Consider the following 23,509-nt stretch of genomic DNA (forward strand, 5'->3'; position numbering starts at 1 on the left):
TCTTATCGTCCGGTCCACTATTTGGTCCCATCATGATATTGTGGTCCTTAGGGTATAACTTCCTAATTCGGTCATCCAGACCTAAGGATATCGATGCTTCGGACTCAACACATTATTCCTACTGAACAACGGGGAAAGCAGAACAGTCCTTTCTCAACTGTTCCGATCCCAATTCGCTACAATGGTTCAGGTCAGGACAGACGGTTCTTTCAAGGTTGCCCTGTTGCAAACGAGACCCAAGGTATTCCTTCATCCTTTCAAGATTATACCACGGAAACTCACGGTTCGATAGCCCCTCGATGCCGAATACAACTTCAACCACGCCGCTGAGCAGATTCGCGATGCTGCTGCCCAGGGTGCATCGCTGGCTGTCTTGCCCGAGTACCACTTGACAGGCTGGGTACCAGAAGAGCCCTCTTTCGCATTAACTGCAGAGAAGGCTATCGAATACCGTGAAAAATACCAGAAATTGGCTGCAGAGCTGCACATCAACATCTGCGCAGGGACTGTTGTCTTCGAGGCACCGAGTCATAATTCTGACCACAGGAGGCCAGCCCTCCTCAATACCTCCGACTTCATCGACCACAACGGTCGCCTTCTTGGTTCCTACACGAAAACGAATCTCTGGATCCCCGAGCGACAGACCCTTACTGCATCTGTCGAATACGCTCGTCGGGCTGGAGAGCAAGGCAGCACAAGTCACAACCCCCATTGCGTTATCGATACACCCCTGGGTCTTGTTGGGATTCTGGTCTGCTGGGACCTAGCATTCCCCGAAGCATTCCGGCAGCTTGTTTTAGCTGGTGCCAAAATCATCATCATGCCTTCGTACTGGGGCTCATCTGATATGTCCAGCGAGGGTCTTGCATACAACAAAGACTGCGAGAAGGTGTTCGTACAAAATGCACTGGTCGCGCGGGCCTTTGAGAACACCGCTGCGATCATCTATTGTAATGCTGGGGGGCCTGCACAAGAAGGCTTCTTTGGCTGCAGTCAAGTTGTACTACCTATAGTTGGAACGGTGCCTGGAAGTTTCTCTGACAGTGAGGAGGGGATGCGCATTGTGGAGGTGGATATGAGGACTGTTGATATTGCAGAGCGAAACTATAAGATCAGAGAGGATTTGAGAAGGCAGGACTGGCACTATGGTTATTCCAAAGTCAAACTCTAGCTGTTTATAGAAAGGTGCATAACATGTTACATCCATCGCCAAGTATCGAGCTTTCAGATAACAATAGTTGAATGCTGGTATACTGGATTAATCGCTGGGCTATTTCGCCAGGACCGATCTTCAACGCGCAAGACGCTTATTCCTACCTGGCCTCACAGGATCTACTGCAGCATGTTGCCGAAATGTTGATAACAATATTGACGTCGGTATTGCGACCCTTATGACGGTACTGGTGGCAATGACGATATCCAATATCCGGCTGCAACGTAATGGAACGACCAAACTTTAGAACAAACATCCAGTCACTCTGCCAATAGCACCGAGTTCTCCACGGGATTTCCATCGGAACCGTAGTTCATCCTCATGGAGATCTCGCAGGAGGCGATATCTGGGGTTCTACTTCCTGTGATGTCAGTGCGCGTCCTTTTTGCAGGGCCCTTGTCTGTTACTTTTAGACACTCTCAACCACCACATCATTGTAATCTCCTAGTTCTTCATACACATTCTTCGGTCTACCTCTTGTCGGCCTCTATACCTCGCGCTCTCACTATGGCCCCTCCAAAGTACGCAGGGCTCTCAGGACGCCCACTGTCCTTGTTGCTATCCACCATTGCTACCATGGGTTTTCTACTCTTCGGATACGATCGTACGTCCTCGTCTATTTTCAATTGCAATACTAGAATATTAACCTGTTCAGAGGGAGTGATGTCGGGTATCATCTCTGACCCGGCCTTTAACGACATGTTCGTCGCAACCAAAGGTGATAACACGATGCAAGCCACTGTCACTGCAGTTTATGAAGTCGGTAAGATTTAAACCTTGCAATGACCTGTGGAATCCGCTCATATAATCTCTCCCAGGCTGTCTGTTTGGCGCCATATTCGCACTGCTTTTCGGCGAGATGCTAGGCCGGCGCCAGATGATTATCTGGGGTGCAACTGTGATGATTATAGGAGTCATTATCCAAGTCACTGCAATGCCCGGCCACATTCCACTGCTCCAGTTCATCTTTGGCAGGGTCATCACGGGCATCGGTAACGGAATGAATACATCCACAATCCCTACATACCAGGCCGAGTGTTCCAAGACCAGCAACCGCGGTCTGTTGATTTGTATTGAAGGTGGCGTTATTGCCATTGGAACTATGATTGCGTACTGGATCGACTTTGGCGCCCACTACGGCCCTCCCGACTTGGTATGGCGATTCCCGATTGCGTTCCAGATAATATTTGGCATCTTCATTATCTGGGGCATGATATATCTGCCAGATTCGCCTCGCTATCTCATTGCCAACGACCGGGTCAACGAAGGCGCAAATGTCCTTGCTGCCCTGGCAGGAAAGGAGATTGACGACCAGCACGTCGTCTTGGAGAAGCAGTTGGTTCTCGATTCCGTTCGAGTGTACGTTTTCTTTCTGCAAACTATCCTGTTTCACGAGCTGACCGAAACAGGTCTGGTGCTGAGAAGGCCCGATTCCGGGACTTGCTCACCGGTGGCCCATCGCAGCATTTCCGGCGCATGATAGTGGGCTCGTCGTCGCAGTTCTTCCAGCAGATATCTGGTTGCAATGCAGTGATTTACTATCTTCCTGTCCTTCTGGAACAGTCCATTGGCCAGTCGCATGACTTTGCGCTTCTGATCGGTGGGATCAACATGATATGCTATGCAATCTTCGCCACCTTTTCGTGGTTCTTCGTTGAGAAGATTGGTCGGCGTAAACTGTTCCTGGGTGGAAGTTTCGGACAATGCGCAGCAATGATAATTGTATTCGGATGTTTGATTCCAGATCGAACTCAACCTGCCAAAGGCGCAGTGTTTGGTCTCTTCCTCTACATGTGCTTCTTCGGCGCTACTTGGCTACCCCTGCCATGGCTATATCCCGCTGAACTCTCGCCCATCAAGACCAGAGCAAAGGCCAATGCTATTTCAACATGCAGCAATTGGACGTTTAACTTTACAGTGGTCATGATTACGCCTGTTATGATTGCGCGTATCAGTTGGGGAACATACTTATTCTTTGCTGCGTGGAATGCCATCTTCATCCCTATCATCTGGTTCTTCTACCCAGAGACCTCCGGACGAAGCCTTGAAGAAATTGACTTGATTTTCGCCAAGGGGTACGCAGAGAAGATGAGCTATGTCCGTGCCGCCAAAGAGCTGCCTCATCTCTCGGATGAGGAGCTCGAGGCGAAGGCAGCTGAGTATGGCATCCTCAACAATAACGAGAAAAGGGAGGAGAGAATCGCTGAGCAGGATCCCCCGGCCTCTGCTGAGTTTAGCTCGTACATGCCATCCCAGCTTTAACAGCTCAGTGGCATTGCTTGTCTCATGTGGTCTACTTTTTTTACAACCTTCTTATTCCAGTAGGTCAGCACAGCCGTTGAAAAGGGGCAATGGCTAACTTCGATCAGGGATTCTGTTAGTGAGAATAGATGAGAATTAGAAGTTTAATGCTTATATCCTGAATGGTTAAAACATTATTGATTCCGGTATACGGCTACGTAAAAGGTCCGCCACAGCTTCAATGTAGTAGATGCATCACTCGATGAAGCACCCATTACTACAGCTAATATAAAGGTCTCCAGCGTCTGGTGTTTAATACCCTAGATGGTGACCAGTATTGATATTCACAATTTTGGTGTCGCCAAATTTATACCAACCGCATTGGCTCTAGTATACCGCCATCGTCCCAAGATCCGGCCTTAGAAGTCTTGTCTATACAGGGATTCTATGTATCATTGAATGGAAGCCGTGAAAATTTCAATTCAAAATGTTAAGAATCTATCTCAATAGATTGATCGGACCCCGTTGACTTGTTCATCCCCTCCCCAACCCAGAAACTGGGTAACCACTGGTCAGCATCACAGCAGACCCTGCACAAACTGGAGCGCATCTTGTCCATACACCGAGCCGTAACCTTGATGCGTCGCCTCGTCATTTCCATTACAGCAGTAGGGGTCCGGAGAGTCACAGTACGACTGGATTTTGTCTGCCGAAGGGCAGCTGAAGCCGGATGGGCGAGCGTCAAACTATCACCTGTTAGCAATGGAATCAGAACGAAGCAGGAGAAACGAACCCCGCCAGCAGAACAAGTTCCGACACTGTATGGCAGGCCAGCCACGAACAGCGGGTCGCCCATGAAAATAGCTGCCTTGACCATCTCGACAGCAGACGAGGAGAGGCGGACTTCTGTATTCGAAATGCCCTGGTTCGGCACTCCGCCGCCGCAAAGAGCAGCATCAAAGATCTCGCCGCCCTAGTTCATTATTAGAGTGATTTGGGAGCCTGGTCAAGAGACTTACCTGCGAATATCCAACAAGCACGAGTTTAGTGTCTGGACACTGCGTGTTGAACGAATTTACGGCAGAGGCGACTGCATCGATACCTGCAGCCACGGACTCACCGTAGCTGACGCCACCACAGGAGGACTGGCCTCCACAAGCAGGGTAATCAATGGCCTCAGAAGTGGCACCGGAATAGGCGCCCAAGATAGCATTGACAACAGTGGCAGAGGAGCCAAGGCCAGGAGAGACGCTCGTCTCGCGAGCCCCGAATACATGGACCTCAGGGCAGCTCTGGCGTTTTGCTGCTTTTGCCTCTGCGGCGAGGGCTTGACCGAGTAGAAGAAGAGTCGCTGCTTTCCAGTACATGTTGAAGTTGTAGTGATCAAATGCTGTACTTGCTTGCAGCCCGAACCGTCTTGGGGAACCAAGCCTTTATACCCTCCCGAGCAAGGGACATGGCTCGACTTTAGCCGGCAGCATTGAAACGGTGGAGACCTCCTGTTAGATGTTGACAGAACGAGACTTGGGCGAGACTTGTTTACCAGGCTGAAACGGAGGAGCTTCACCCGCCTGAAGACGGTCGAACGGATGCAACTAAGGCTGTGGGGTAAACTAAACAGGCTAATCGGGGCGTTTCATGTCATCGAGACTCCGTGTCGAATTGATGGCGACGATCAGTTGATATCTTCAGACTTGGCTAGATTTCAGAAAAGTCAGTATCTAGATTTGCAGTTTATGCAATTTATACTGCTATCGGGAGTTTCTTGTGGAGGGCCAAGTACTACCTGCCATCCGGACGAATTAGAAGTAATTATATATATATATATATATACAGTATATCGGTGTGGTAAATATATATTGACAGCAAGTGGACATTTGACAACAAAAAAGTTATGGAATTCACACAAAGCACTCCGATTTATTTACCAAGTAACAATATGTATTTGAGCACTCGATTATAGTAAGTCCAGATACTGAAACTGACAGTCGCTGTTGTCTGGGCAGTCTCCCAACAGATTATATAATCGACGGCAAGCCGAGGTCCGTCCCAATGCGGACTAGCGGCCACCGCATCCAGCCGGGCAACACAACGAAGGAATGACAGAATGACAGAACTGATCAGTGATCGCTCATTCTTCCTGCGCTGATGGCGATTGGTTATCCTTCGTGCTGATTCGCTCTTCGCGATTATTATTCGTTGTATTTGTTTGACAGTTGCCTTCGGACTCGCCGTCTGAAGATTCAACAAATGCTTTAGCAGCCGAGGCTCACTGGATTCCTTCGGTGCGCGTCCAGTTCTGGTTAAAGGTCCTGGCCAGGCTCATTTCATCGTTTCTATTCGACTATTTTTATCGATTTGGATCCGGCTCCACCGTCTCGGTTTTCGCCGGTGCATCCCAGGCCTGCATTACTGGGAGTCATGGCTTATGCGCCCGACAGGCTCCCTCATACTTAAAAGAGGCCCAGCTTCCAGCCCGGTTTCCTCGTCCACACAATAATCATGGCGGAAATTCCAGAACCTAGTGGCCTGCCCCTGCTTGGCAATATCGGCGCCATCGACCAGGATTTCCCGCTGGGATCGATGGTCGGCTTGGCTGATGAGCTGGGCGAGATCTATCGCCTGCGCTTCCCGGGCCGGTCGGTCGTCTTCGTCTCGACCCATGCGCTGGTCAACGAAACCTGCGACGAGAAACGGTTTAAAAAGTCGGTCAATTCGGCCTTGTTGGTGAGCACGATATGATATCATCTCGCGTATACAGAATGCTAACTGTGGTAGCACGTTCGAGATGGAGTCCACGATGGGCTATTCACCGTATGAAATGCGAAAACCCACCCTGCAAGCAGTAAGGACTGACAGCTGCATAGGCAAGAATGGGCGAGGTCAACTGGGAAATCGCCCACCGCGTGCTGATGCCTGCCTTTGGGCCTCTCTCTATCCGCGGCATGTTCGACGAGATGCACGACATCGCCAGCCAGCTGGCTCTAAAGTGGGCGCGATACGGACCTGACGAGTCCATCATGATCACCGATGATTTCACCCGGCTGACCCTGGATACCCTCGCCCTGTGTTCCATGGGCTATCGCTTCAACAGCTACTACTCGCCTGTGCTGCACCCCTTCATCGAGGCCATGGGTGACTTCCTGACAGAGGCCGGCGAGAAGTCACGGCGCCTCCCACTGCCTTCGGCCTTCTACCGCGGGCGCGACCAAAAGTTCCAGGACGACATTGCTGTCCTTCGAGATACTGCGCAGAATGTACTCGAGGCACGCAAGGCCGGCAAGAGCGATCGCAATGATCTGCTGGACGCCATGTTGCGGGGGACCGACTCGAAAACTGGCCTGAAGATGACCGACGAGAGCATCATGGACAATCTAATCACCTTCCTTATTGCAGGCCATGAAACCACCTCTGGTCTTCTCTCGTTTGTCTTCTACCAACTGCTCACCCATCCAGACACATACCGCAAGGCCCAGCAAGAGGTCGATGAGGTGGTCGGAAAAGGCGTGATCGAAGTATCGCACCTGTCTAAGCTGCCCTACATCAACAGCGTCCTCCGAGAGACCCTGCGCCTTAATGCGACAATTCCGCTCTTCACCGTCGAGGCCTTTGAGGATACTCTGCTTGGAGGAAAATACCCCGTCAAGGCCGGAGAGACTATTGTGAACCTACTTGCCAAATCACACCTGGATCCCGAGATCTATGGCGACGACGCGGGCGAGTTCAAACCCGAGCGAATGTCCGACGAATTATTCAACGCGCGCCATAAACAGTATCCCAACGCATGGAAGCCCTTTGGTAACGGCATGCGAGCCTGTATCGGCCGTCCCTTTGCCTGGCAAGAGGCACTCCTGGTCATGGCGATGCTTCTCCAAAATTTCGACTTCTCGATGGATCCAAGCTACAACCTCGAGTACAAGCAGACCTTGACCATCAAGCCGAAAGACTTGTACATGAAGGCAAAGTTACGCCATGGCTTGACGCCGACGACTCTGGAGCGCCGACTGGCGGGCCTTGCGACCGCAGCGACGCAAAGCACCGCACCCTCCCAGGCAGACGGACAGTCCGCTACAAGTGTTCCATTGACTATTCTTTACGGTTCCAATAGCGGAACGTGTGAAACGCTGGCGCGACGACTTGCCGCGGACGCTCCTGGCAAGGGCTTCCAGGTCACCCACTTCGACGGCCTGGACAGCGGCCGTGCTGCCCTTCCCAAGGGACAGCCTGTCGTTATAGTTACCTCTTCATATGAAGGCCAGCCCCCTGATAATGCAAAGCAATTTGTGTCATGGCTGGAAGGTCTCGATGAGAACGAAACTCCGCTCAAGGACGTTTCTTTCGCTCTATTCGGCTGCGGTAACAAGGAATGGGCATCGACATTCCATCGCATTCCCAAACTCGTTGACGGCAGCCTGGAGAAGCTGGGAGGCAAGCGTCTGGCCGAGATAGGCCTCACCGATGCATCCTCTGACGAGATGTTCTCCATGTTCGAGACCTGGGCTGACAACTCGCTGTGGCCTCAGCTTGTCGCGCAATACGGAGGAGACGCACAACAGAAGTCGTCATCTAGCCCTGCGGCGAGTGTAGAGGTGACTGTTTCCAACTCGAGAACCCAAGCCCTGCGCCAGGATGTCGGCGAGGCCATGGTCGTGGAGACTAAGCTGCTAACAAGTGAAGCGGAACAAGAGCGGCGCAAGAAGCACCTGGAGATTCGTCTCCCAGAGGGCCTGACCTATACGGCAGGCGACTATCTCGCAATCCTACCAATCAACCCTGCAGAGACCGTTCGTCGGGCAATGCGCCATTTCAAGCTGTCCTGGGATGCACAGATCAAGATCGCAGCTTCAGGGCCCACGACTGCCCTGCCGACTGATGCGCCGGTGGCGGCGAACGATATCCTGAGTACTTATGTCGAGCTATCGCAGCCTGCTACACGCAAGGTAAGCCAAACAACCATGTATCCTCCATCATATCTAATCTAAACCTCTAGGACGTGCGAGTCATGGCCGACGCCAGCACAGACGCCGATACACAGACAACACTGAGAAAGCTCGCCAGCGAGACATATACCGACGAGATCCTCAACAAAGGCGTCTCAGTGCTGGACATTCTCGAGCAATACCCAGCGATCAATCTACCTTTAGGAGCGTTCCTGCTAATGCTGCCGTCCATGCGAATGCGACAATAGTCAGTCTCTCCCTCCCTTTCACCTCGTTGCATCACTCTAACCAGAAATGAACAGTTCAATCTCCTCATCACCCCTATGGAACCCCAACCATGCCACAATCAGTATCTCCGTCCTAGACGCGCCGTCACGGGCGCGCGAGGACGGGTTCCGCCACTTGGGTGTCGCAACCTCATACCTCGACTCCCTGCACGCCGGCGATATCCTGCAAGTAACAGTCCGCAAGTCCGCCGCAGGCTTCAGCATGCCTGACGAGCCCGAGACGACACCTATGATCTGCATCGCAGCCGGAACAGGCATTGCGCCCTTCCGGGGTTTCTTGCAGGAGCGCGCCGCCTTGATGAAGCAGGGCCAGAAACTTGCGCCCGCGCTGTTATTCTTTGGCTGTCGTGAGCCTGGAAAGGACGATCTGTACCGGGAGCAGCTGGAGGAGTGGCAGGAACAGGGTGTTGTTGATGTTCGGTGGGCGTTTAGTCGAGCGACGGATAGCAGCGAGGGTTGTAGTCATGTTAACGACCGGATCTGGCATGACCGGAAGGATGTTGTGGAGATGTGGAAGAACGGGGCAAAGGTCTTTGTCTGTGGTTCTCGGGGGGTTGCTGATTCTGTCAAGGGGTCTATCCTGGAGATATTCAAGGAGGAAATGGCGAGACGGGAGAGTGAGGGAGAGGAAGTGGGTGCATTGGGAGAGGACAGTGCTGAAAAGTGGATGGAGGCACAGAGGAACGTCCGCTATGTGATGGACGTGTTTGATTAAAATATGCATGGGATGTTAATGCCAGCGATGAAGAATTTATAGACATTGGAGTTCTGTATAAATGCTATCATATACAACAATTCTCACCACGTATCTGATCAACACCAAGTGAAAGCAGGTTTAAATGAATCTGCAGCAAATACTTCAACGCAACTCATGGATTTTGGCTGATGACCTCGACATTGCGAATTTGGAAAGTCGTTGCTGCGCCAGTCAGTACAGATTTCAGCAAGCGGGAGGGAACTCACTCTCTGTAGGCCCCGGAGACCCAGAAGAACCTTCAGTCTGGTAATTGATAATACTGCAGGCTGTCAGACAGATACGTTCATGGATAAAGGTAAACCTACAGTCGTAGCCCTTGGCCAACATAGTCTTTCGCGTACTGGGTCGTCACCAGCTCCCCATCAAGATAGAAGTTTACACTGACATCAGCCCCGTTCTCATCACGGATCTCCGCCTTGACAGAATGCCATTCCTCGGGGCTTGGGTAGTCGACATCCAGCGCCGTCACCTCGTCAGACGTGTTGAACGTGTTGAAAGAGATCTTGCCAGAGCCTTTCCACTCAGCCACATCGATCTCTGGCGGCCATCCGCTCGCAGCATTAAGCCAGAATGCCGGCCAGGTGCCCGTGGCTACAGGCGCGATGAACTCGCCGCTCACGTCGTATCCACCTCCAGCCTCGACGGTGAAGGTTGACTTTGCATGGATAGCCCCAGAGAGGTAATGGATTGGATCCTCCTCGCCGGATACAGGCTCTGCGGTCAGGGTGAGAACCCCGTCGCTAACACTGACGTGGTCGGCGTCCATGCGGGATCCTCCATTGTGTGTATCCCCCCAGGGGTACAGATTATTCCAGTACGTGTCGAGGTCGTTGAAGGAGTCGGATGGAATCTCGGTGGTGGCCCGTCGCTCTAGGTGAGGCTTTTCTGGCAACGGAGACCGGCAAAAGGCTCCTGTAGAGAGCAAAGCAAGAGAAAGGCCATAGATATGCATGATTGTGGTTGATTTCTGCACTCTCTTCGCGGGGTTTGCCGGGTTATTTATTTAGCCTGTCACCCCGCGGGCTAATATAGCGGTTAATATATCTGCGTCTACGCTAGTCGAAGATCATTTCCTCTTGTCTGGGGAAGTGTTTGAGGTTGAAACAGCTGTCACAACAGCAGGCCATTACTCGTACTTTGACATCTCCCTAATAGGGATCCTGGTTGGCCAAACGAAGTGGGCGTCCGTCTATGAAGCGGGAGTCCGCGACGGACCTCCGGGGTATTACTGCATTCGGCTTGACAGTTCGGACATCAAGACTGCCCTGTTGCTATAATAGTATGATCCATGCGGAATAGGCCATTCGGGTACTATACACAATACTTTAACTTTCTATACGATGGTAGTGTGCACAAAAGTTATGGTTGTTGGGAGCTGTGTGTCCGGCGCTGCTAGATGTCAAGAGGCTGGAGGATACAGTAGGTGGGATAAACAGATCAACTAGAAGAATGGAATTGTCCGGATTCTAGTTTGTTACTGTGAAATAAGCATCCAGCAGTGTCTCGTGGCTTACTATTACTTGCAGCAGACCGGTTAAATGGGTGTGTATGAAATGGTTCTATGCAAGACGCTGAATCTGTACCCAGGCTATGCTAGTGTTTCTGATCTAGTGCCGCCGAATTTACCTGGCGGCTGTTCAATATTTTACACAATTAGGCATTCTCGACCTCTTCCTGCTTCTCCTCTGGCTCGTCCGAATCCCACATCGCCTCTCGCATGAACGGGCTGCGTCGGCGAATGTCAGGTCCTTTGAGGACCAGCACTACGGGCACCGCCGACAAGGCAAGACCGATGAAACCGAGTAATGTACCGGCCCATCCATATCCAAGGTTGCTAAACAGCTGCGGCGACGCCAGAGGAAGAAAGGCGCCAAAGGAGTTGCGCCCCAGAGAGGCGGCAGACAAGGCGGAGGCGGCGTATCGCTCATAGGCGTCAGTCAGGTAGTTGATAACAGCCATGTAAATGGAGTAAATCCCGAGACCTGTCACGGTGATACCTATCGTAGGCACGATCCAGTGGACATCGGGCATACTGGCCCATCCATACCAAAAGAGACCAGCGGCGAAGAGAAGACTTCCGGGAATCGATGTATAGAGACGCGCCTCGGGAATTGGCTTCCCAGGCTTCTCCTTGTTACGCTGTGAAGAGCGAAGATATAACCAATCTTGCAAGGGGTTCACTGCAGTGCCAATGACGGCGCCAACAGAAATGGCCAGTTGGACGAGGCCAGTAGCCATAATGCTCCAGTTATAGTTGGCCGAAAAGGTCTGCACCACGCTGGAGAAGAATAGGTATAGGATTCCCCACGCGAAGCTGATCCACAGGGTGAAGAAAATCACAACAGGCTCCGTCAGCAACATCTTCGTCGGGCGCTTGAATGATATCTGGAGCAGTCGCAGAGTGCTGGGGGAGTTGATCTCTGCTTGGGCGTAGACATGGCGGCCTGTTTCTTTGCGGATCTTGCGAGCGCGGTTTCGTAGGATCACATCCGCGCGGGTTTCACGGAGAATTAGCCAGAAGATGGGTACGAGACCGGCGTTATAGATGATCTGGATATAAAAGATCCTATACAAATCAGATGTGTCTAGAGAGAAAGCTTGGGAGACTCACCAACGCCAGGGATCAACCTTAGGAATCTGTACAATGGCTGAGCCGATAAAAGGGCCAAGCGCAATTCCTACAACACTGGTGAAACCAAACAGTGACATGGGCAAACTGCGAGCCTTCTCGCCATACCACACATCGCTGATGCTGCCTCCGACGATATTGATCGAGACGGACGAGGCACCACCTCCAAAGAACCGGGTTATAAGAATGGTCGCAAAGTTCTGCGCAAAGGCAGAGCCAAAGAGTGTCGCGATCAAGATGATATATGCCACAAAGTAGCCCGGCATGCGCCCGGAGGACTCGGTAAGAGGGACGAAGATGAGGGGCCAGAAGGCAGCGCCCATGTTCCACGAGGTCGTCGCCCAGTAGAGGTTGGGGAAGGGACTGTTCTGGACATGGAACTGGTCTTCCATCCAGTCATTGCCAGAGCCGTATGTTCCTGCTGGTAGACCAGTCAAGATCGAACTATAGCAGTCAGTACGCGTAGCAGGCCACCTGGGCTGCCAACTTACATGAAGCAGACAGTGACGGTCAACACCCATTTGTACGATGTGCTCCAGTTGAACCTGGAATGTATTAGCAGGGAAATGCTTTACTTAAAGGTATAACATACGGATTGTCCGGGTCGTCTTTTCCATTCCACTTGTGGATTTCGATGTCGGTACTGGCACGCAGCTCCTCAGAGATGTCCTGATTGAACAGGCCTTTTATTCTGGGATATTGTTAGCATGATCGTGCTACTGAGTGAAGGTCATATACTTGTTGTATAATCGCGTCGTCTTGCTCTGATTCCCACCCATAGCTCCGTTGCCATTCTGTGTGCCGTCCATTGTGGTATCGAGATATATTGTAACGCACAAGGGAAAGGCAAAGGAAGAGATAAGCTCAGGCAAAGTTCATGCAGGAAATCGTCAGTATGCTTTTGCAAATCGTGGTCGGCATCCCGAAGCAGACTCGGAATGTTCGGTTCGGTACGTCATCGGCGCCACTTTTTCAAGATTTTATTATGGGCCCAGAGAAACCTAATACGCCGATCCAGACACTGAATCTATACACCGGTGTGCGTTCGCTGATGTCATGTCAGCATAACGGTAGTTTCTGCCACCCAGCGAGTAAGCAAGGCAGCCCCGGTTTCCAATTCCCTGCAGGAGTCCGGCGGAATTAGCGGGCAGCCGGAGATATATACGCATGTTCCACATGCAATAGGAAGTATAACAGACGCACTTTTAGTAGTGACTTTTATTTCATCTGCTCCTTCACTTCAGCCCAACACAATATGCCTGATAAAAATGCATTTCCCCAACGTTATGTGGTACAATTGTCTACGTTCCCCGGATGAATGCCATCGAACCTTCGCAAATATATTGATAACTATGTAGAACAGCACGTAATTCTGTAAGCCCACGAGTGGGAAGATGCGGGCAGCGCGCCCCGTGATGGCATCTGAATGTGACAGCAGGACCTATTTACTCCTGTGGAGGCTCGAAAGAGATTAACAGCCGCGCAGCTGCGTTATGTCCGTTCCTCTCCGCAAACTCAATTGCTCGTCGGTATTGGCGCTGCCCGTCGTCACCAGTGACGGAAGCCCCTCCTAAAAGGAGCATCTGGATCATATCAATCCGACCGTGTTCTGCCGCACCTTCTAGGGCTGTTCTCCCGTTGACTCTTGCAGGGGGAGCATTGATATCGGCTCCCAGCTCGATCAGCCATCGTGCTATGCCCAGGTATCCGCGGATTGATGCAATTTGGAGGGCAGTTGCTCCTCCGACACTTGCGGGGTTGGAATTTATATTCGCTCCGTTAGTACGAAGCAGGTTGAATAGCTCCATGTTCCCCTGCTCGACAGCATGCTGTAGGGCTGTGCGCCGGTATGGACCTGCTCCTAAATAGTTGACGTCGATATCGGGATGGGTGCGCAACAATTGTTCTACAACATGAATACGTTGGTCCTTTGTTGCAATCTGCAAAGGAGTAACCACTTCCTTATACCCTGGTACTGGCATTCCGTCTTCTTCCTCTGTGTCCGGATGGTAAATCGTGATGTCTTGGTTTACATCGACATCCCAGCTTAACAAATACAGAGAAAGTTCGATGTGGCCAGAGACGATTGACAAGGTCAACGCACGTCCTAATAACCCTGGACTCCAGGGGCAGCTGTGCAGAATAGTTTCCAGCATTGGCCTGTTATTCCTCTCGGACAGTATTTCAAGAACCGACTCCGGGGGGTCAAGGTAGATGTCGCTATCTGCAGACACCTCCCATTCATTAGGAAATTGCTGTGGTTTCCCCGTTGAATCTACACCTGCGGCCAGGAGGAGCTGCAGGAGGTCCGGCTTTTCTAATAGGATTGCTTCAGCTGTTGCTGTGGGAGCCTTCCCTTGGAACCCTGTGAGTAGGCGCCTCAACAAATCAGTATCGTTGCCACCAACACTATATCGCACCGCGGCTGCAAGGTCACAATCTACGACTTTTGCCCCCAGGTCGAGGATGGCGTATGCAACAGGGAGACGGTTCGTGCTCATTGCGGCCTGCAGCGGTGTCCCCTGGGATATACGGCGTGCATAGTCCGTCGTCTCCGTGCCGAGGGTGTCAAAGTCGACAATACGATAGAGCAGTCTCTGTGTCAGATTATCGTCCCTTGCTGATAGTGCAGCTTTCAGGATCCGAGCTCCAGACATATCCAGAATCCCTTGCAGCAGTCCAACTTCGTCTAGATACTCTGCAGTTGCTAGATTTCGGATGCATCCAAGCTCTGGGCTAATCGAAACAGCCCCCATGACGTGTAGCATCTGCACAAGAGACAGATCCCCCTTTTCAATGGCTGCCCCGAGTACTGTTCCAGGGCGGGTGCTGTACACATCGTTGAGCCGCGCTCCCATAGTAATGAGCAAGCTGACAAGCTCTGTAAAACCGGATTTCACAGCAGAAAGAAGAGAGGACGTAGCATGTTTTGTCTCAGACAGTGGCCTGTCTATCATTGCGCCGTAGCTCACCAAGAGCTCGAAAACGTTGATCTCTTTGGTATTCCCACTGGCGATCTCTAATAGGGTCCGCTCTCCGCAGCGGTCGGCAATGGAAATATCAACCCCGGCTTGGAGAAGAACGGTAAGCGCCTCAAGCTCACCCTTACCGGTGGAGGCGGCTATGGCAAGCGGCGAAACATAGGGCAGGCCGTCTTCTATCTCGGGGTTAACGTCCGGACAAGCGTGTAGCAGAGCTTCGATAATCTCCAGCTTCCCTGACCGCACTGCGACCCCAAGTACTGTAGTGAATCCCACATCCCCGTCAAAATCAATATCATGAAGTGCGTTAACGTCGGCCCCCCTAGTAAGCAGGAGGTTTACGATCTCAATTTTTCCTGCCGACACGGCCTGCGCCAACGGACTGCGCCCCTGCCACCCGCTCCGTGCGTTTAAATCTATATCCGGGCCTAGAAACTGCTGGAGGAGGCTTGGTTTCCGGATTCTCCTTGCGGCGGCAGCTGGACACGATGGTGTAACACGAGCACCTCGGGAAAGCAAAAGCTCAATCAAGTTTATATCATTAAGACCAACAGCATATTCAAGAGCTGAAATGTCGTCGTATGATTTGTCGACGTCTGCGCCGTGGGATAGAAACAGTTGTATAAGATCCATGTCAAGGTCATCAAACGAGGCAAGATATTGTAGAGGCGTGAGAAAGCCCTTGTCCACAGTGTCGATACAGCCATCGGGGCTTATACCCGCCTCCAGCGTCATTTTAACGACGTCTTTGTCTAGACTTCGCAATGCACTGGCAAAAACCTTCTCTGCTATAGCGCCGGCTGTTGGCTCCTTAGATGATAGCAGGATTCTCAGTTGATCGACGGTATTCCATCCGGATGCTCGAAAGATCTCGAGGACGCGCGTATCATGAGATTCCATGCTGTCAAATGTTTTTCCTCTCGGCCCGTGTGAAACCAGGTTATTGGACAACAAAAACATCTCTAGCCCCAGGCTATCAGTTGTGGACTGCTTGGATTCGGCGAACCGCGTCGCCAAAGCGCGGAGTTGGCCCTCAGACTCCTCGGGCATCAGAATGCGTAGGCTGGTGGCGGTTCGCGAGGTACTGTTCACCTCGGTCGGGTGAGCCAGGCGGTCCCAGGGGACAAGGTGTCTCAAACGCTCTACCGCTTGGTACTTGATGATGTTCGATAGAGCATTCTGTTCTCGGGGGGAGGCTACAGCGAACGAAGAGGTCGGTGACGGGTGTTGAGCTGGAGACGTGACTTGACATCCGTCAGCAGGGACTGGAAGATTGCCGAGCACTGTGAATGGTAACATACCTTCGTGTTGTCTTGGCTGCAAGAGCTTTGAGAACCGCAGCCATGGAAGAGCCAGGTTCCAATCAAGCTGCATCTTGGGCGTTGCAGGGGTACAGACAACGATGCCCTCGGGGGTATTCGGGGAAGGAGCTGATACGTATCTTCTTTAGCAGCTGCATTATCTGGAACTTTTGCCAGGCCTACCTCCAGGGAAGCGATGGCTCTGCATCGTCGGAACATAGGCTTTGCCGTATATGGCCTTCCTGAGCTTGTGCGGTGGATACTCAATGCCGTTGATGTACACCTCGCTGTCCTTCTGGAACTCCTTGCGTTTGGCGATGCGTCTCCCGATAAAAACGCCGTCCTGCTCAGAGAGCTTCTGGTTCTTTCGAAACTCCCATTTTCCAAAGTGCTTCGTGTACTGGGCCTTGCTGTTCATTGTGAGTGTTAATCAAGGATTGTAGGAGTATGGCCGTGCTTACGTTTCGTCAAAGTCGTACATGGATGCCATGTACTGCCGGACCTCGGACAGGGACTTGTTTAGTCGAATGTAGAGCCGGTGAAGCTCTGGCTTGTATGACTCCCATACTGAGTCGTCCATCGCTGTTTGTATATCGTATAGTGTATTGGTGATTCTGGAGATTTGGTGACGCTGGACACACGGAAGACTGGGAGGACTCACACTTAATAGGGATGTAAGCGCAAGGCACATTCCGACACTGCCCAATGCCCTGTTGAGGGCACCGCGACGCAGCCTTGCTCTCGTACAGACTCCTCGTATTGTGTCCTTGATTGGTAGATTCCGAAATTCTGACGCACCCTTGAGCAGCAGGTCTGGGACTCAACCCAGAGCTATCCACAAGATGGGGACCGGGCCCGTGGTTCCTTCATTAACCCAGCTGTTAACCTTGTATATACGGTCTCTGGTTGGGCCTTTCCAAAATATCCGCCCCGCTTGCATTTGTCCAGGGTTATTTTTCACTACGTCGTTTGTATATGCGATGGATATTGCAGACCTTGACAACTTCAACCCACAACCCTTTGTGCATATAAATTTCGGTCACCTCAACTGATTTCAATCCGTCAAACTTCTCAGTTGATTTCCACTTCACATACTTTTAAGTCTTCTCTGCTACCGTTCCCTCATACCACTCCAGCCTGCGCTCGTCATGGAACAGCAATCCAGCCCTTCGCAGTGGGCAGGGGGCCATACTGGGGATGGATATGATCCACACAACAGTATTTATGCTCCCTACAGATCGGGCCATTCTTTTGCACATCCGCAGGCACCAGCGGCAACCCTCGTAGCACAACCCGCAGCCGACCTCTCGAGCCAGGGCGTGGAGTTGGGTCCTTGCTTCTCATTCGGCCCGACCGGTGCTGCAACCCCCGATATCTGGTTGGATCCAGCTGTGGGCGCAAGCCAATGTGCAATAAAAGGTACAATAGAAGGTGCAGGTGTGTGGTCGACGACCGATGGGTCTCCCGCCTGCTCCAGCTACGACATGGCGGCCGCGGACTGGGGCCGAGCCTTGTCCCTCCCGTGCCCCAATAATGATGTCCAAGCAGCTGACGAATCCCTGGTGTATGGCCCTCCTGTTTCTTTGCTTTTTCTCGTTCACCGCTCAGATCTCTCTAGTTTTCCTCGCGGCTCTCCCATTCCATCCATTGCGGATACCCATCAACCCCCTGTCTTCCAGTGCAAATGGCAAGGCTGTCGCAGTTCTGCCTCTTTCCGTCGACAAGTCGACTTGATACGCCATCTGAAGACAATCCACATCGCCCCCGACGCCTATCCCTGCCGCGAGCCCAACTGCGGCGTGGCCTTTGGAAGGAAGGACCACCTGAAGGCGCACTCGAAGATGCACCATAAGCCAAGCCGTAAGATTCGCCATCGTCGTCAAGCATAGGCGGACCCTGGGCCGCTCCTCAGTTCTTCTGTTGCAGCCTCATATTTTGCGGGGTTTATTTCGGGTTTTCTCTCGCGGTGGGTGGAGTTGGGTTAATCACACGAGGCCATTCAACTGTTGTCACGCATGGAATGGCTTTTCTGACACCCGCAAAGGGTAAATGGCGTCTCATTTTAGCGGTAGATCTTATGAGTGTACGTAATACTTGGTGTATGGACAACGTGGCACAATTCAGGGATAAGACGGCCGTCAAATCAATGGCAAATCACTATCATAAGCCATAAGTGGAAGCAAGTGCATTATGTTGCGTTACAGGTTAGAAATATCCAGACTTATATAGGTCTTTGGTCCCTTACAAGGACGACTCCACAATAACGCCCCTCGCCGTTGATGCCAGCAGGCTGCATAAAACGTACTGTATAAGGCTTATGCACATACGCTCGGCCCTCATCCCTCAATTGTCCTTCTAGTGCTGGTAGTCAGTCGTCTGTTAATCGTTATATTGGGTCTTTCTTTTCTCCCCATTCCCTCTTCCTACTCTCTCCGGCAGTCCGCCCTTGTCGACATCTAGAGCTCCCAGGCCCGGCCCCCGTCCTATATTATCTTATTGTTCTCTTCACATTCTGATCAAGCCCATCCATAGTTAACGAATGCTGTCCGTCAAAATACTATGCAGTCTGTCCCTGCTGAAACCCAGCCTTCCGAAATAGCCAGAAGAGCCCGGGGACGACCCTCTTGACGAAACATGGTATATTTTCTAGCACCTCAGCCTGGTCAAGCCCGTGAGTGCACTAGTCCGGTGACGCGAGACAAAGGTGAGAAGCCATATTGAGGCCAAAAACAGATCTTGTAACTCACAGTACAGTGATTATCAGCTCTTGCGACAGCCAGCTACCGTGTAAAAATTGTCTACTGGAATCCATGGACTGTTCCTACGCAGCAGGCCTAGTTCGGGTTCGAATGCGATCGATCGAGATGCTCTCCGAAAGCAGGCCCGAACAAGCTACCCAAGAACGGCAGGCATGACATTTTTGCATTCGTGATCGGTACATAACGTGCATAGACAAAGCACAAATTGCCCGGTGACTACTTAATGCCAGGATTCAGGGGATTGCGGAACCGAATAAATCATTAACTAGTTCGTTAGTGCCTCCGATTCCGTGTCAAGATGCGGGGAAGCTCATGGTGTATGGACACGGAAACACGAGTCAGGATCTGGCCGGGCCAGCTAGCAGGCAATGGCTTATGGTTGACAGTACTACAGCTCCTTCAGTGGCCGGCTATTCTGGAGTTTGACCGAGGTTGTGACAAGGTTTATATGCCAGCCTATTGCACCACCACTTTGCCTGGCTCACATCTTGACTATATATCATCCTCTGTAGATCGAAATGGGCTCTAACGACCCCCAGATGACATTCCACTGCGACGCGTTGATCGTCGGCGCCGGGTTCAGTGGAATATACGGCCTCCACAAACTGCGCCAGCTCGGCCTCTCAGTCCAGGTCTTCGAAGCCGGGGGCGACCTGGGCGGAGTATGGTACTGGAACCGCTATCCGGGTGCGCGTGTCGACTCGGAATGGCCTTATTACCAGCTCAGTCTCCCAGAAGTGTGGAAGGATTTCTACTTCACCGAGCGCTTCCCCGGGAGCGAAGAAATCAGAGGGTACTTTGCGCATGCAGACCGCGTTCTCAACCTGAAAAAGGACATCCAATTCAATGCACGAGTTAACTCGGCAACCTGGAATGAAAGTACATCTCGGTGGACAGTCACCACGGAGGCAGGGCATGTAGGTGTGGCCAAGTATCTCTGTCTGTTTACCGGGCTACTCCATCGACAGTACTTGCCCGAGTTTCCAGGCCTGGAAACATACAAGGGGGAGGCTTACCACTCGACTGCCTGGCCTGAGGATGTCGATATCACTGGTAAAAGGGTCGCTGTCATCGGAGCTGGTGCAACTGCTGTGCAAGTGGTCCAGGAAGTCGCTAAAAAGGCGAGCCACCTGTCGATGTTCATGCGACGACCCAGTATCTGTCTTCCCCTGGGAAATCGCGAGATGTGCAAAGCAGAGCAAGACGCGTTCAGGCCATACTTGAGGATTCTGTTCGATGCTGGAAGGAAATCTTCCTCAGGACTACCAACACCGCCGCCCACCAAGGGCATCTTCGACCTTGCAGACGCCGAACGCGATGAGTATTATGAGACCCTATGGAAGTCTGGCGCATTCCACTTCGCCGGAGGCAACTTTCCTGAAATATTCTTCCACCGACAGGCAAATCGCATTGCTTATGACTTCTGGGCGAAGAAAACACGCGCACGGTTCAGCAACCCTATCAAGCGAGACCTGATGGCACCCCTCGAGCCTCCTTACCCATTCATGACTCGGCGGTCGCCGTTAGAGCGGGATTTCTACGACGTTCTGGATAGGGATCACGTCGAGATTGTGCCACTGCTGCAGACGCCCTTTGAGACATTCACCGAGACTGGCATACAAACAGCAGACGGTCGCCTTCGCGAATTTGACTGTGTCATCTTCGCGACTGGATTTGAAAGCTTCTCCGGGTCGTACGTTCACCTTTATTCTTTGGGTGCGGGGCTAATTTATGATATTCACGAACAGGGTGGCAAATATGAACGTCAAAAGCAAATATGGTGTAGATATGAAGGACGCCTGGGCTAACGGCATCCGCACATACCTGGGGATGTTGGTTAATGGCTTCCCCAATTGCTTCCTGAGCTACAGTCCACAGGGTACGTGTCTGCCTGTATGACAAAACAGCTCGTGAATAACGAATTGCAGCACCAACTGCACTATCCAACGGGCCGACCATCTTGGAGTGTCAGGTTGATTTTATAGTGGACGCAATCGACAAGATGGAGAAGGAGGGCCTGGCCACAATCGAACCCACGGCAGAAGCAGAGGAACAATGGCGCCAAAGGATCGTAGATGCCAGCAGCGCGACTCTTCTTGCGGAAACCGATTCCTGGTGGACGGGGACCAACATCCCTGGGGCGAAGAAGCAGTTCCTGACCTATATTGGTGGCATTGGCCGCTATGAAGCAGAGTGTCGAGATGCTTTACAAGAATGGAAGGGGTTTCATGTCCAGAAGGCTGCAAAAGGCCCTGCCAGAATCTGAGTATCAAGTTTTGTAATCCTCTGCCAGGCTGATATTATGTATTGAACATTTATCAGTGGTGTGTGCATAATGAATGAGCCAATGTATTCTCTTAACCTTTTTTTATTGATTGGGTTGATGCTGACGTGGAGTCCGGCTATACGCATACGCTCACGCTCACGCTCGTACAAGGCTGACTGTGCCAGACACTCAGATAAAGTCCTGACATCCCTTTAGTTCTGGCTGTAGATAATCTTGCATGTTTTTTACCAAAATCGCAAATATGCCCACCGTAAAATATCCAATTCCAACACAGCTGTTCATCCATGACAAGGTGGGAAGTCTCGTATCCAACGACTAGCATTACTGACTTGGCCAGCTTGTGGACAGCCATTCTTCAGAGCGACATTCAATCTACAATCCCGTGGACGACAGTCTCTTTTGCGACCACGTTCAGTATGCTACTGCGGAAGACGTGGATGCCGCGGTGGATGCCGCAACTGCCGCCTTTAATGGGCCCTGGCGCACATACACAGCTGCTCAGCGGGGCGAGACTCTTCTTGACTTGGCTGCTCTACTTCTCGCGCATAAAGAGGAGTTAGCCTGGCTGGATGCGACTCCCAGTGGCAAGCCAATCTCGGCTGCCATCAAGGAGATTGAAATGGGAGCCGGGATCCTGAAATGTGAGTCGTAGGAACATGGTAATCATATCCAAGACTGACTATGTTCCAGATTACGCCGGCTGGACGGACAAGTATGCTGGTGAATCATTCCCAGCCGATGATGGCTTCTTGAAGATCGTGCGCCATGAGCCTCTCGGCGTCACCGTCAGCATCAACCCATGGAACGGGCCTATCGTAATACTCTGCCTCAAGCTCGGACCTGCTCTGGCCACGGGGAATGTGATGATCATCAAGCCCAGCGAGAAGACACCTTTCGGAGCGATACGTCTAGCCGAGCTCGCAACTTCAGCCGGCATTGTGCCCCCAGGAGTCATCCAGGCCCTTCCTGGGGCTGGTGCTACGGGCGCCTTGCTCGCGAGTCATATGAAAGTGCGAAAGGTCAGTTTCACCGGGTCTATAGCCACTGGTAGACGCATCCAGCAGGCAGCTGCCAGCAGTAATCTCAAGCGGGTGACACTAGAGCTGGGCGGAAAGTCGCCCGCGGCCATCTTTGAAGATTGTAACTTTGACAACGCGATCTGGTGGTCGACCTTTGCTATCACGCACAATTCTGGACAGGCCTGCTACGCTGCGAGTCGTCTTTACGTTCAGGAAAACATCGCTGACAGGTTCATCAACGCCTTCACCAAGGCCATGTCGGAAAAGATCAGCCAGATGGGGGATCCCAGCAACCCAGATACCCAACTCGGTCCGCTGGCAGATAAGGGCCAGCTGAGTCGAGTTGTCTCTTTCTTCGAGCACGACGACGGCAAAACAAGAGTTCTCGTTGGTGGTAAGCAGCATGGAGATAAAGGGTGTTACTGGGAGCCCACGGTGCTCCTCAACCCGAAAGACGACGCTCAAATGTATCAAGAAGAAATATTTGGGCCGGTGGTATGCATCAAGATGTTCAAGGACGAGGCAGACTTCCTACGCATGGCCAACGACTCGGAATTTGGTTTGATGGCAGGCGTCTTCACGCAGGATATCAACCGTGCTATGCGTCTCTCGGCAGCCCTGGATAGCGGCGTGGTGGGTATCAACTGCGTCAGTTATATCAATGTACAAGCTCCTTTTGGCGGTAGCAAACAATCAGGGATAGGCCGAGAGATGAGCCACTACGCCTTGCGCAGCTTCACGGAGCCGAAGACTGTGCTTGTTAAGTGAGTGCATGCAAGACCCCGTGTGAGCTCAGCTAACCTTTCTAGTATGACCTATTAAGCTGTACCAGACCAACAACGTGTTGACTGAAGGTGTATATAGAGTGCTGAGTGTTATAATACCATTCCCATCATATCTTGATTCTTGTACACTATTCGCCTCCCAGCTGAGCCAGCGTACATAAAGATATAGGATTTTAGTATATGCCGTCGAGGCAAGGCAGTTCGTAAGTAATAATTTATATATTAATCCACCTTCCGTGGCTTGCTTCTCGCGGAAGCACTGTTGGGAGATGCGGTTCTGCGTGCGTTTCCGTTCGCGCTGCTGCTCTGT

At 51.8% G+C, this 23,509-nt stretch overlaps 9 protein-coding genes across 9 annotated transcripts; 6 read left to right on the forward strand and 3 right to left on the reverse strand.

Annotated features, from left to right (window-relative positions):
- The first annotated feature begins 87 nt into the window (after positions 1–87).
- Positions 88–1,198, forward strand: ASPVEDRAFT_762636 (carbon-nitrogen hydrolase family protein). The gene is made up of 2 exons (XM_040816335.1): positions 88–241; positions 293–1,198. The coding sequence occupies exons 1-2, from the start codon at positions 182–184 to the stop codon at positions 1,169–1,171; spliced, it is 939 nt and encodes a 312-aa protein (XP_040669626.1). The 5' UTR covers positions 88–181; the 3' UTR covers positions 1,172–1,198.
- A 522-nt stretch (positions 1,199–1,720) lies between these two features.
- Positions 1,721–3,475, forward strand: ASPVEDRAFT_136458 (uncharacterized protein; the record flags this gene model as incomplete). Its single annotated transcript, XM_040807296.1, has 4 exons — positions 1,721–1,817; positions 1,869–1,976; positions 2,032–2,572; positions 2,623–3,475. The coding sequence occupies 4 exons, from the start codon at positions 1,721–1,723 to the stop codon at positions 3,473–3,475; spliced, it is 1,599 nt and encodes a 532-aa protein (XP_040669627.1).
- Positions 3,476–3,733: 258 nt separating this feature from the next.
- ASPVEDRAFT_63437 (putative acetyl xylan esterase (Axe1)) lies at positions 3,734–5,077 on the reverse strand. Its single transcript, XM_040815677.1, has 3 exons — positions 4,474–5,077; positions 4,248–4,427; positions 3,734–4,200 (listed from the first exon to the last, which is right to left on the reverse strand). The coding sequence occupies exons 1-3, from the start codon at positions 4,819–4,821 to the stop codon at positions 4,033–4,035; spliced, it is 696 nt and encodes a 231-aa protein (XP_040669628.1). The 5' UTR covers positions 4,822–5,077; the 3' UTR covers positions 3,734–4,032.
- A 520-nt stretch (positions 5,078–5,597) lies between these two features.
- Positions 5,598–9,495, forward strand: ASPVEDRAFT_171520 (bifunctional cytochrome P450/NADPH--P450 reductase). Its single transcript, XM_040808705.1, has 5 exons — positions 5,598–6,181; positions 6,233–6,268; positions 6,322–8,394; positions 8,445–8,641; positions 8,697–9,495. Exons 1-5 carry the CDS (start codon positions 5,957–5,959, stop codon positions 9,394–9,396), a joined length of 3,231 nt encoding a protein of 1,076 aa, XP_040669629.1. The 5' UTR covers positions 5,598–5,956; the 3' UTR covers positions 9,397–9,495.
- Positions 9,496–9,550: 55 nt separating this feature from the next.
- Positions 9,551–10,390, reverse strand: ASPVEDRAFT_135709 (glycoside hydrolase family 16 protein; the record flags this gene model as incomplete). The annotated part of the gene is made up of 3 exons (XM_040807235.1): positions 9,551–9,600; positions 9,645–9,697; positions 9,744–10,390. The coding sequence occupies 3 exons, from the start codon at positions 10,388–10,390 to the stop codon at positions 9,551–9,553; spliced, it is 750 nt and encodes a 249-aa protein (XP_040669630.1).
- A 701-nt stretch (positions 10,391–11,091) lies between these two features.
- Positions 11,092–12,876, reverse strand: ASPVEDRAFT_54176 (putative MFS multidrug transporter; the record flags this gene model as incomplete). The annotated part of the gene is made up of 5 exons (XM_040814895.1): positions 11,092–12,004; positions 12,050–12,511; positions 12,559–12,612; positions 12,660–12,758; positions 12,806–12,876. The coding sequence occupies 5 exons, from the start codon at positions 12,874–12,876 to the stop codon at positions 11,092–11,094; spliced, it is 1,599 nt and encodes a 532-aa protein (XP_040669631.1).
- Positions 12,877–17,269: 4,393 nt separating this feature from the next.
- ASPVEDRAFT_762734 (uncharacterized protein) lies at positions 17,270–18,619 on the forward strand. Its single transcript, XM_040816336.1, has 2 exons — positions 17,270–17,913; positions 17,968–18,619. The coding sequence occupies exons 1-2, from the start codon at positions 17,498–17,500 to the stop codon at positions 18,236–18,238; spliced, it is 687 nt and encodes a 228-aa protein (XP_040669632.1). The 5' UTR covers positions 17,270–17,497; the 3' UTR covers positions 18,239–18,619.
- A 531-nt stretch (positions 18,620–19,150) lies between these two features.
- On the forward strand, positions 19,151–21,454 carry ASPVEDRAFT_195726 (flavin-containing monooxygenase). The gene is made up of 3 exons (XM_040809191.1): positions 19,151–20,801; positions 20,857–20,987; positions 21,037–21,454. Exons 1-3 carry the CDS (start codon positions 19,627–19,629, stop codon positions 21,372–21,374), a joined length of 1,644 nt encoding a protein of 547 aa, XP_040669633.1. The 5' UTR covers positions 19,151–19,626; the 3' UTR covers positions 21,375–21,454.
- A 182-nt stretch (positions 21,455–21,636) lies between these two features.
- ASPVEDRAFT_85296 (uncharacterized protein) lies at positions 21,637–23,236 on the forward strand (the record flags this gene model as incomplete). Its single annotated transcript, XM_040817675.1, has 4 exons — positions 21,637–21,687; positions 21,733–22,036; positions 22,086–23,178; positions 23,224–23,236. 4 exons carry the CDS (start codon positions 21,637–21,639, stop codon positions 23,234–23,236), a joined length of 1,461 nt encoding a protein of 486 aa, XP_040669634.1.
- Positions 23,237–23,509: the final 273 nt, after the last annotated feature.

Source organism: Aspergillus versicolor (genome assembly GCF_001890125.1).
Source record: "Aspergillus versicolor CBS 583.65 unplaced genomic scaffold ASPVEscaffold_7, whole genome shotgun sequence".
Lineage (NCBI taxonomy): Eukaryota > Fungi > Ascomycota > Eurotiomycetes > Eurotiales > Aspergillaceae > Aspergillus > Aspergillus versicolor.

Bases quoted from the DNA above. Each gene is read 5' to 3' on its own strand.
- ASPVEDRAFT_762636 (XM_040816335.1), top strand. From the start codon at position 182: ATGGTTCAGGTCAGGACAGACGGTTCTTTCAAGGTTGCCCTGTTGCAA. The intron at 242-292 runs GTATTCCTTCAT...ACGGTTCGATAG, and splicing joins TGTTGCAAACGAGACCCAAG to CCCCTCGATGCCGAATACAA.
- ASPVEDRAFT_63437 (XM_040815677.1), bottom strand. From the start codon at position 4,821: ATGTACTGGAAAGCAGCGACTCTTCTTCTACTCGGTCAAGCCCTCGCC. The intron at 4,428-4,473 runs GTAAGTCTCTTG...ATAATGAACTAG, and splicing joins TGCTTGTTGGATATTCGCAG to GGCGGCGAGATCTTTGATGC. The intron at 4,201-4,247 runs GTTCGTTTCTCC...AACAGGTGATAG, and splicing joins GAACTTGTTCTGCTGGCGGG to TTTGACGCTCGCCCATCCGG.
- ASPVEDRAFT_171520 (XM_040808705.1), top strand. From the start codon at position 5,957: ATGGCGGAAATTCCAGAACCTAGTGGCCTGCCCCTGCTTGGCAATATC. The intron at 6,269-6,321 runs GTATGAAATGCG...ACAGCTGCATAG, and splicing joins TCCACGATGGGCTATTCACC to GCAAGAATGGGCGAGGTCAA. The intron at 8,395-8,444 runs GTAAGCCAAACA...CTAAACCTCTAG, and splicing joins CGCAGCCTGCTACACGCAAG to GACGTGCGAGTCATGGCCGA.
- ASPVEDRAFT_762734 (XM_040816336.1), top strand. From the start codon at position 17,498: ATGGAACAGCAATCCAGCCCTTCGCAGTGGGCAGGGGGCCATACTGGG. The intron at 17,914-17,967 runs GTATGGCCCTCC...AGATCTCTCTAG, and splicing joins GCAGCTGACGAATCCCTGGT to TTTTCCTCGCGGCTCTCCCA.
- ASPVEDRAFT_195726 (XM_040809191.1), top strand. From the start codon at position 19,627: ATGGGCTCTAACGACCCCCAGATGACATTCCACTGCGACGCGTTGATC. The intron at 20,802-20,856 runs GTACGTTCACCT...ATTCACGAACAG, and splicing joins TTTGAAAGCTTCTCCGGGTC to GGTGGCAAATATGAACGTCA. The intron at 20,988-21,036 runs GTACGTGTCTGC...AACGAATTGCAG, and splicing joins CCTGAGCTACAGTCCACAGG to CACCAACTGCACTATCCAAC.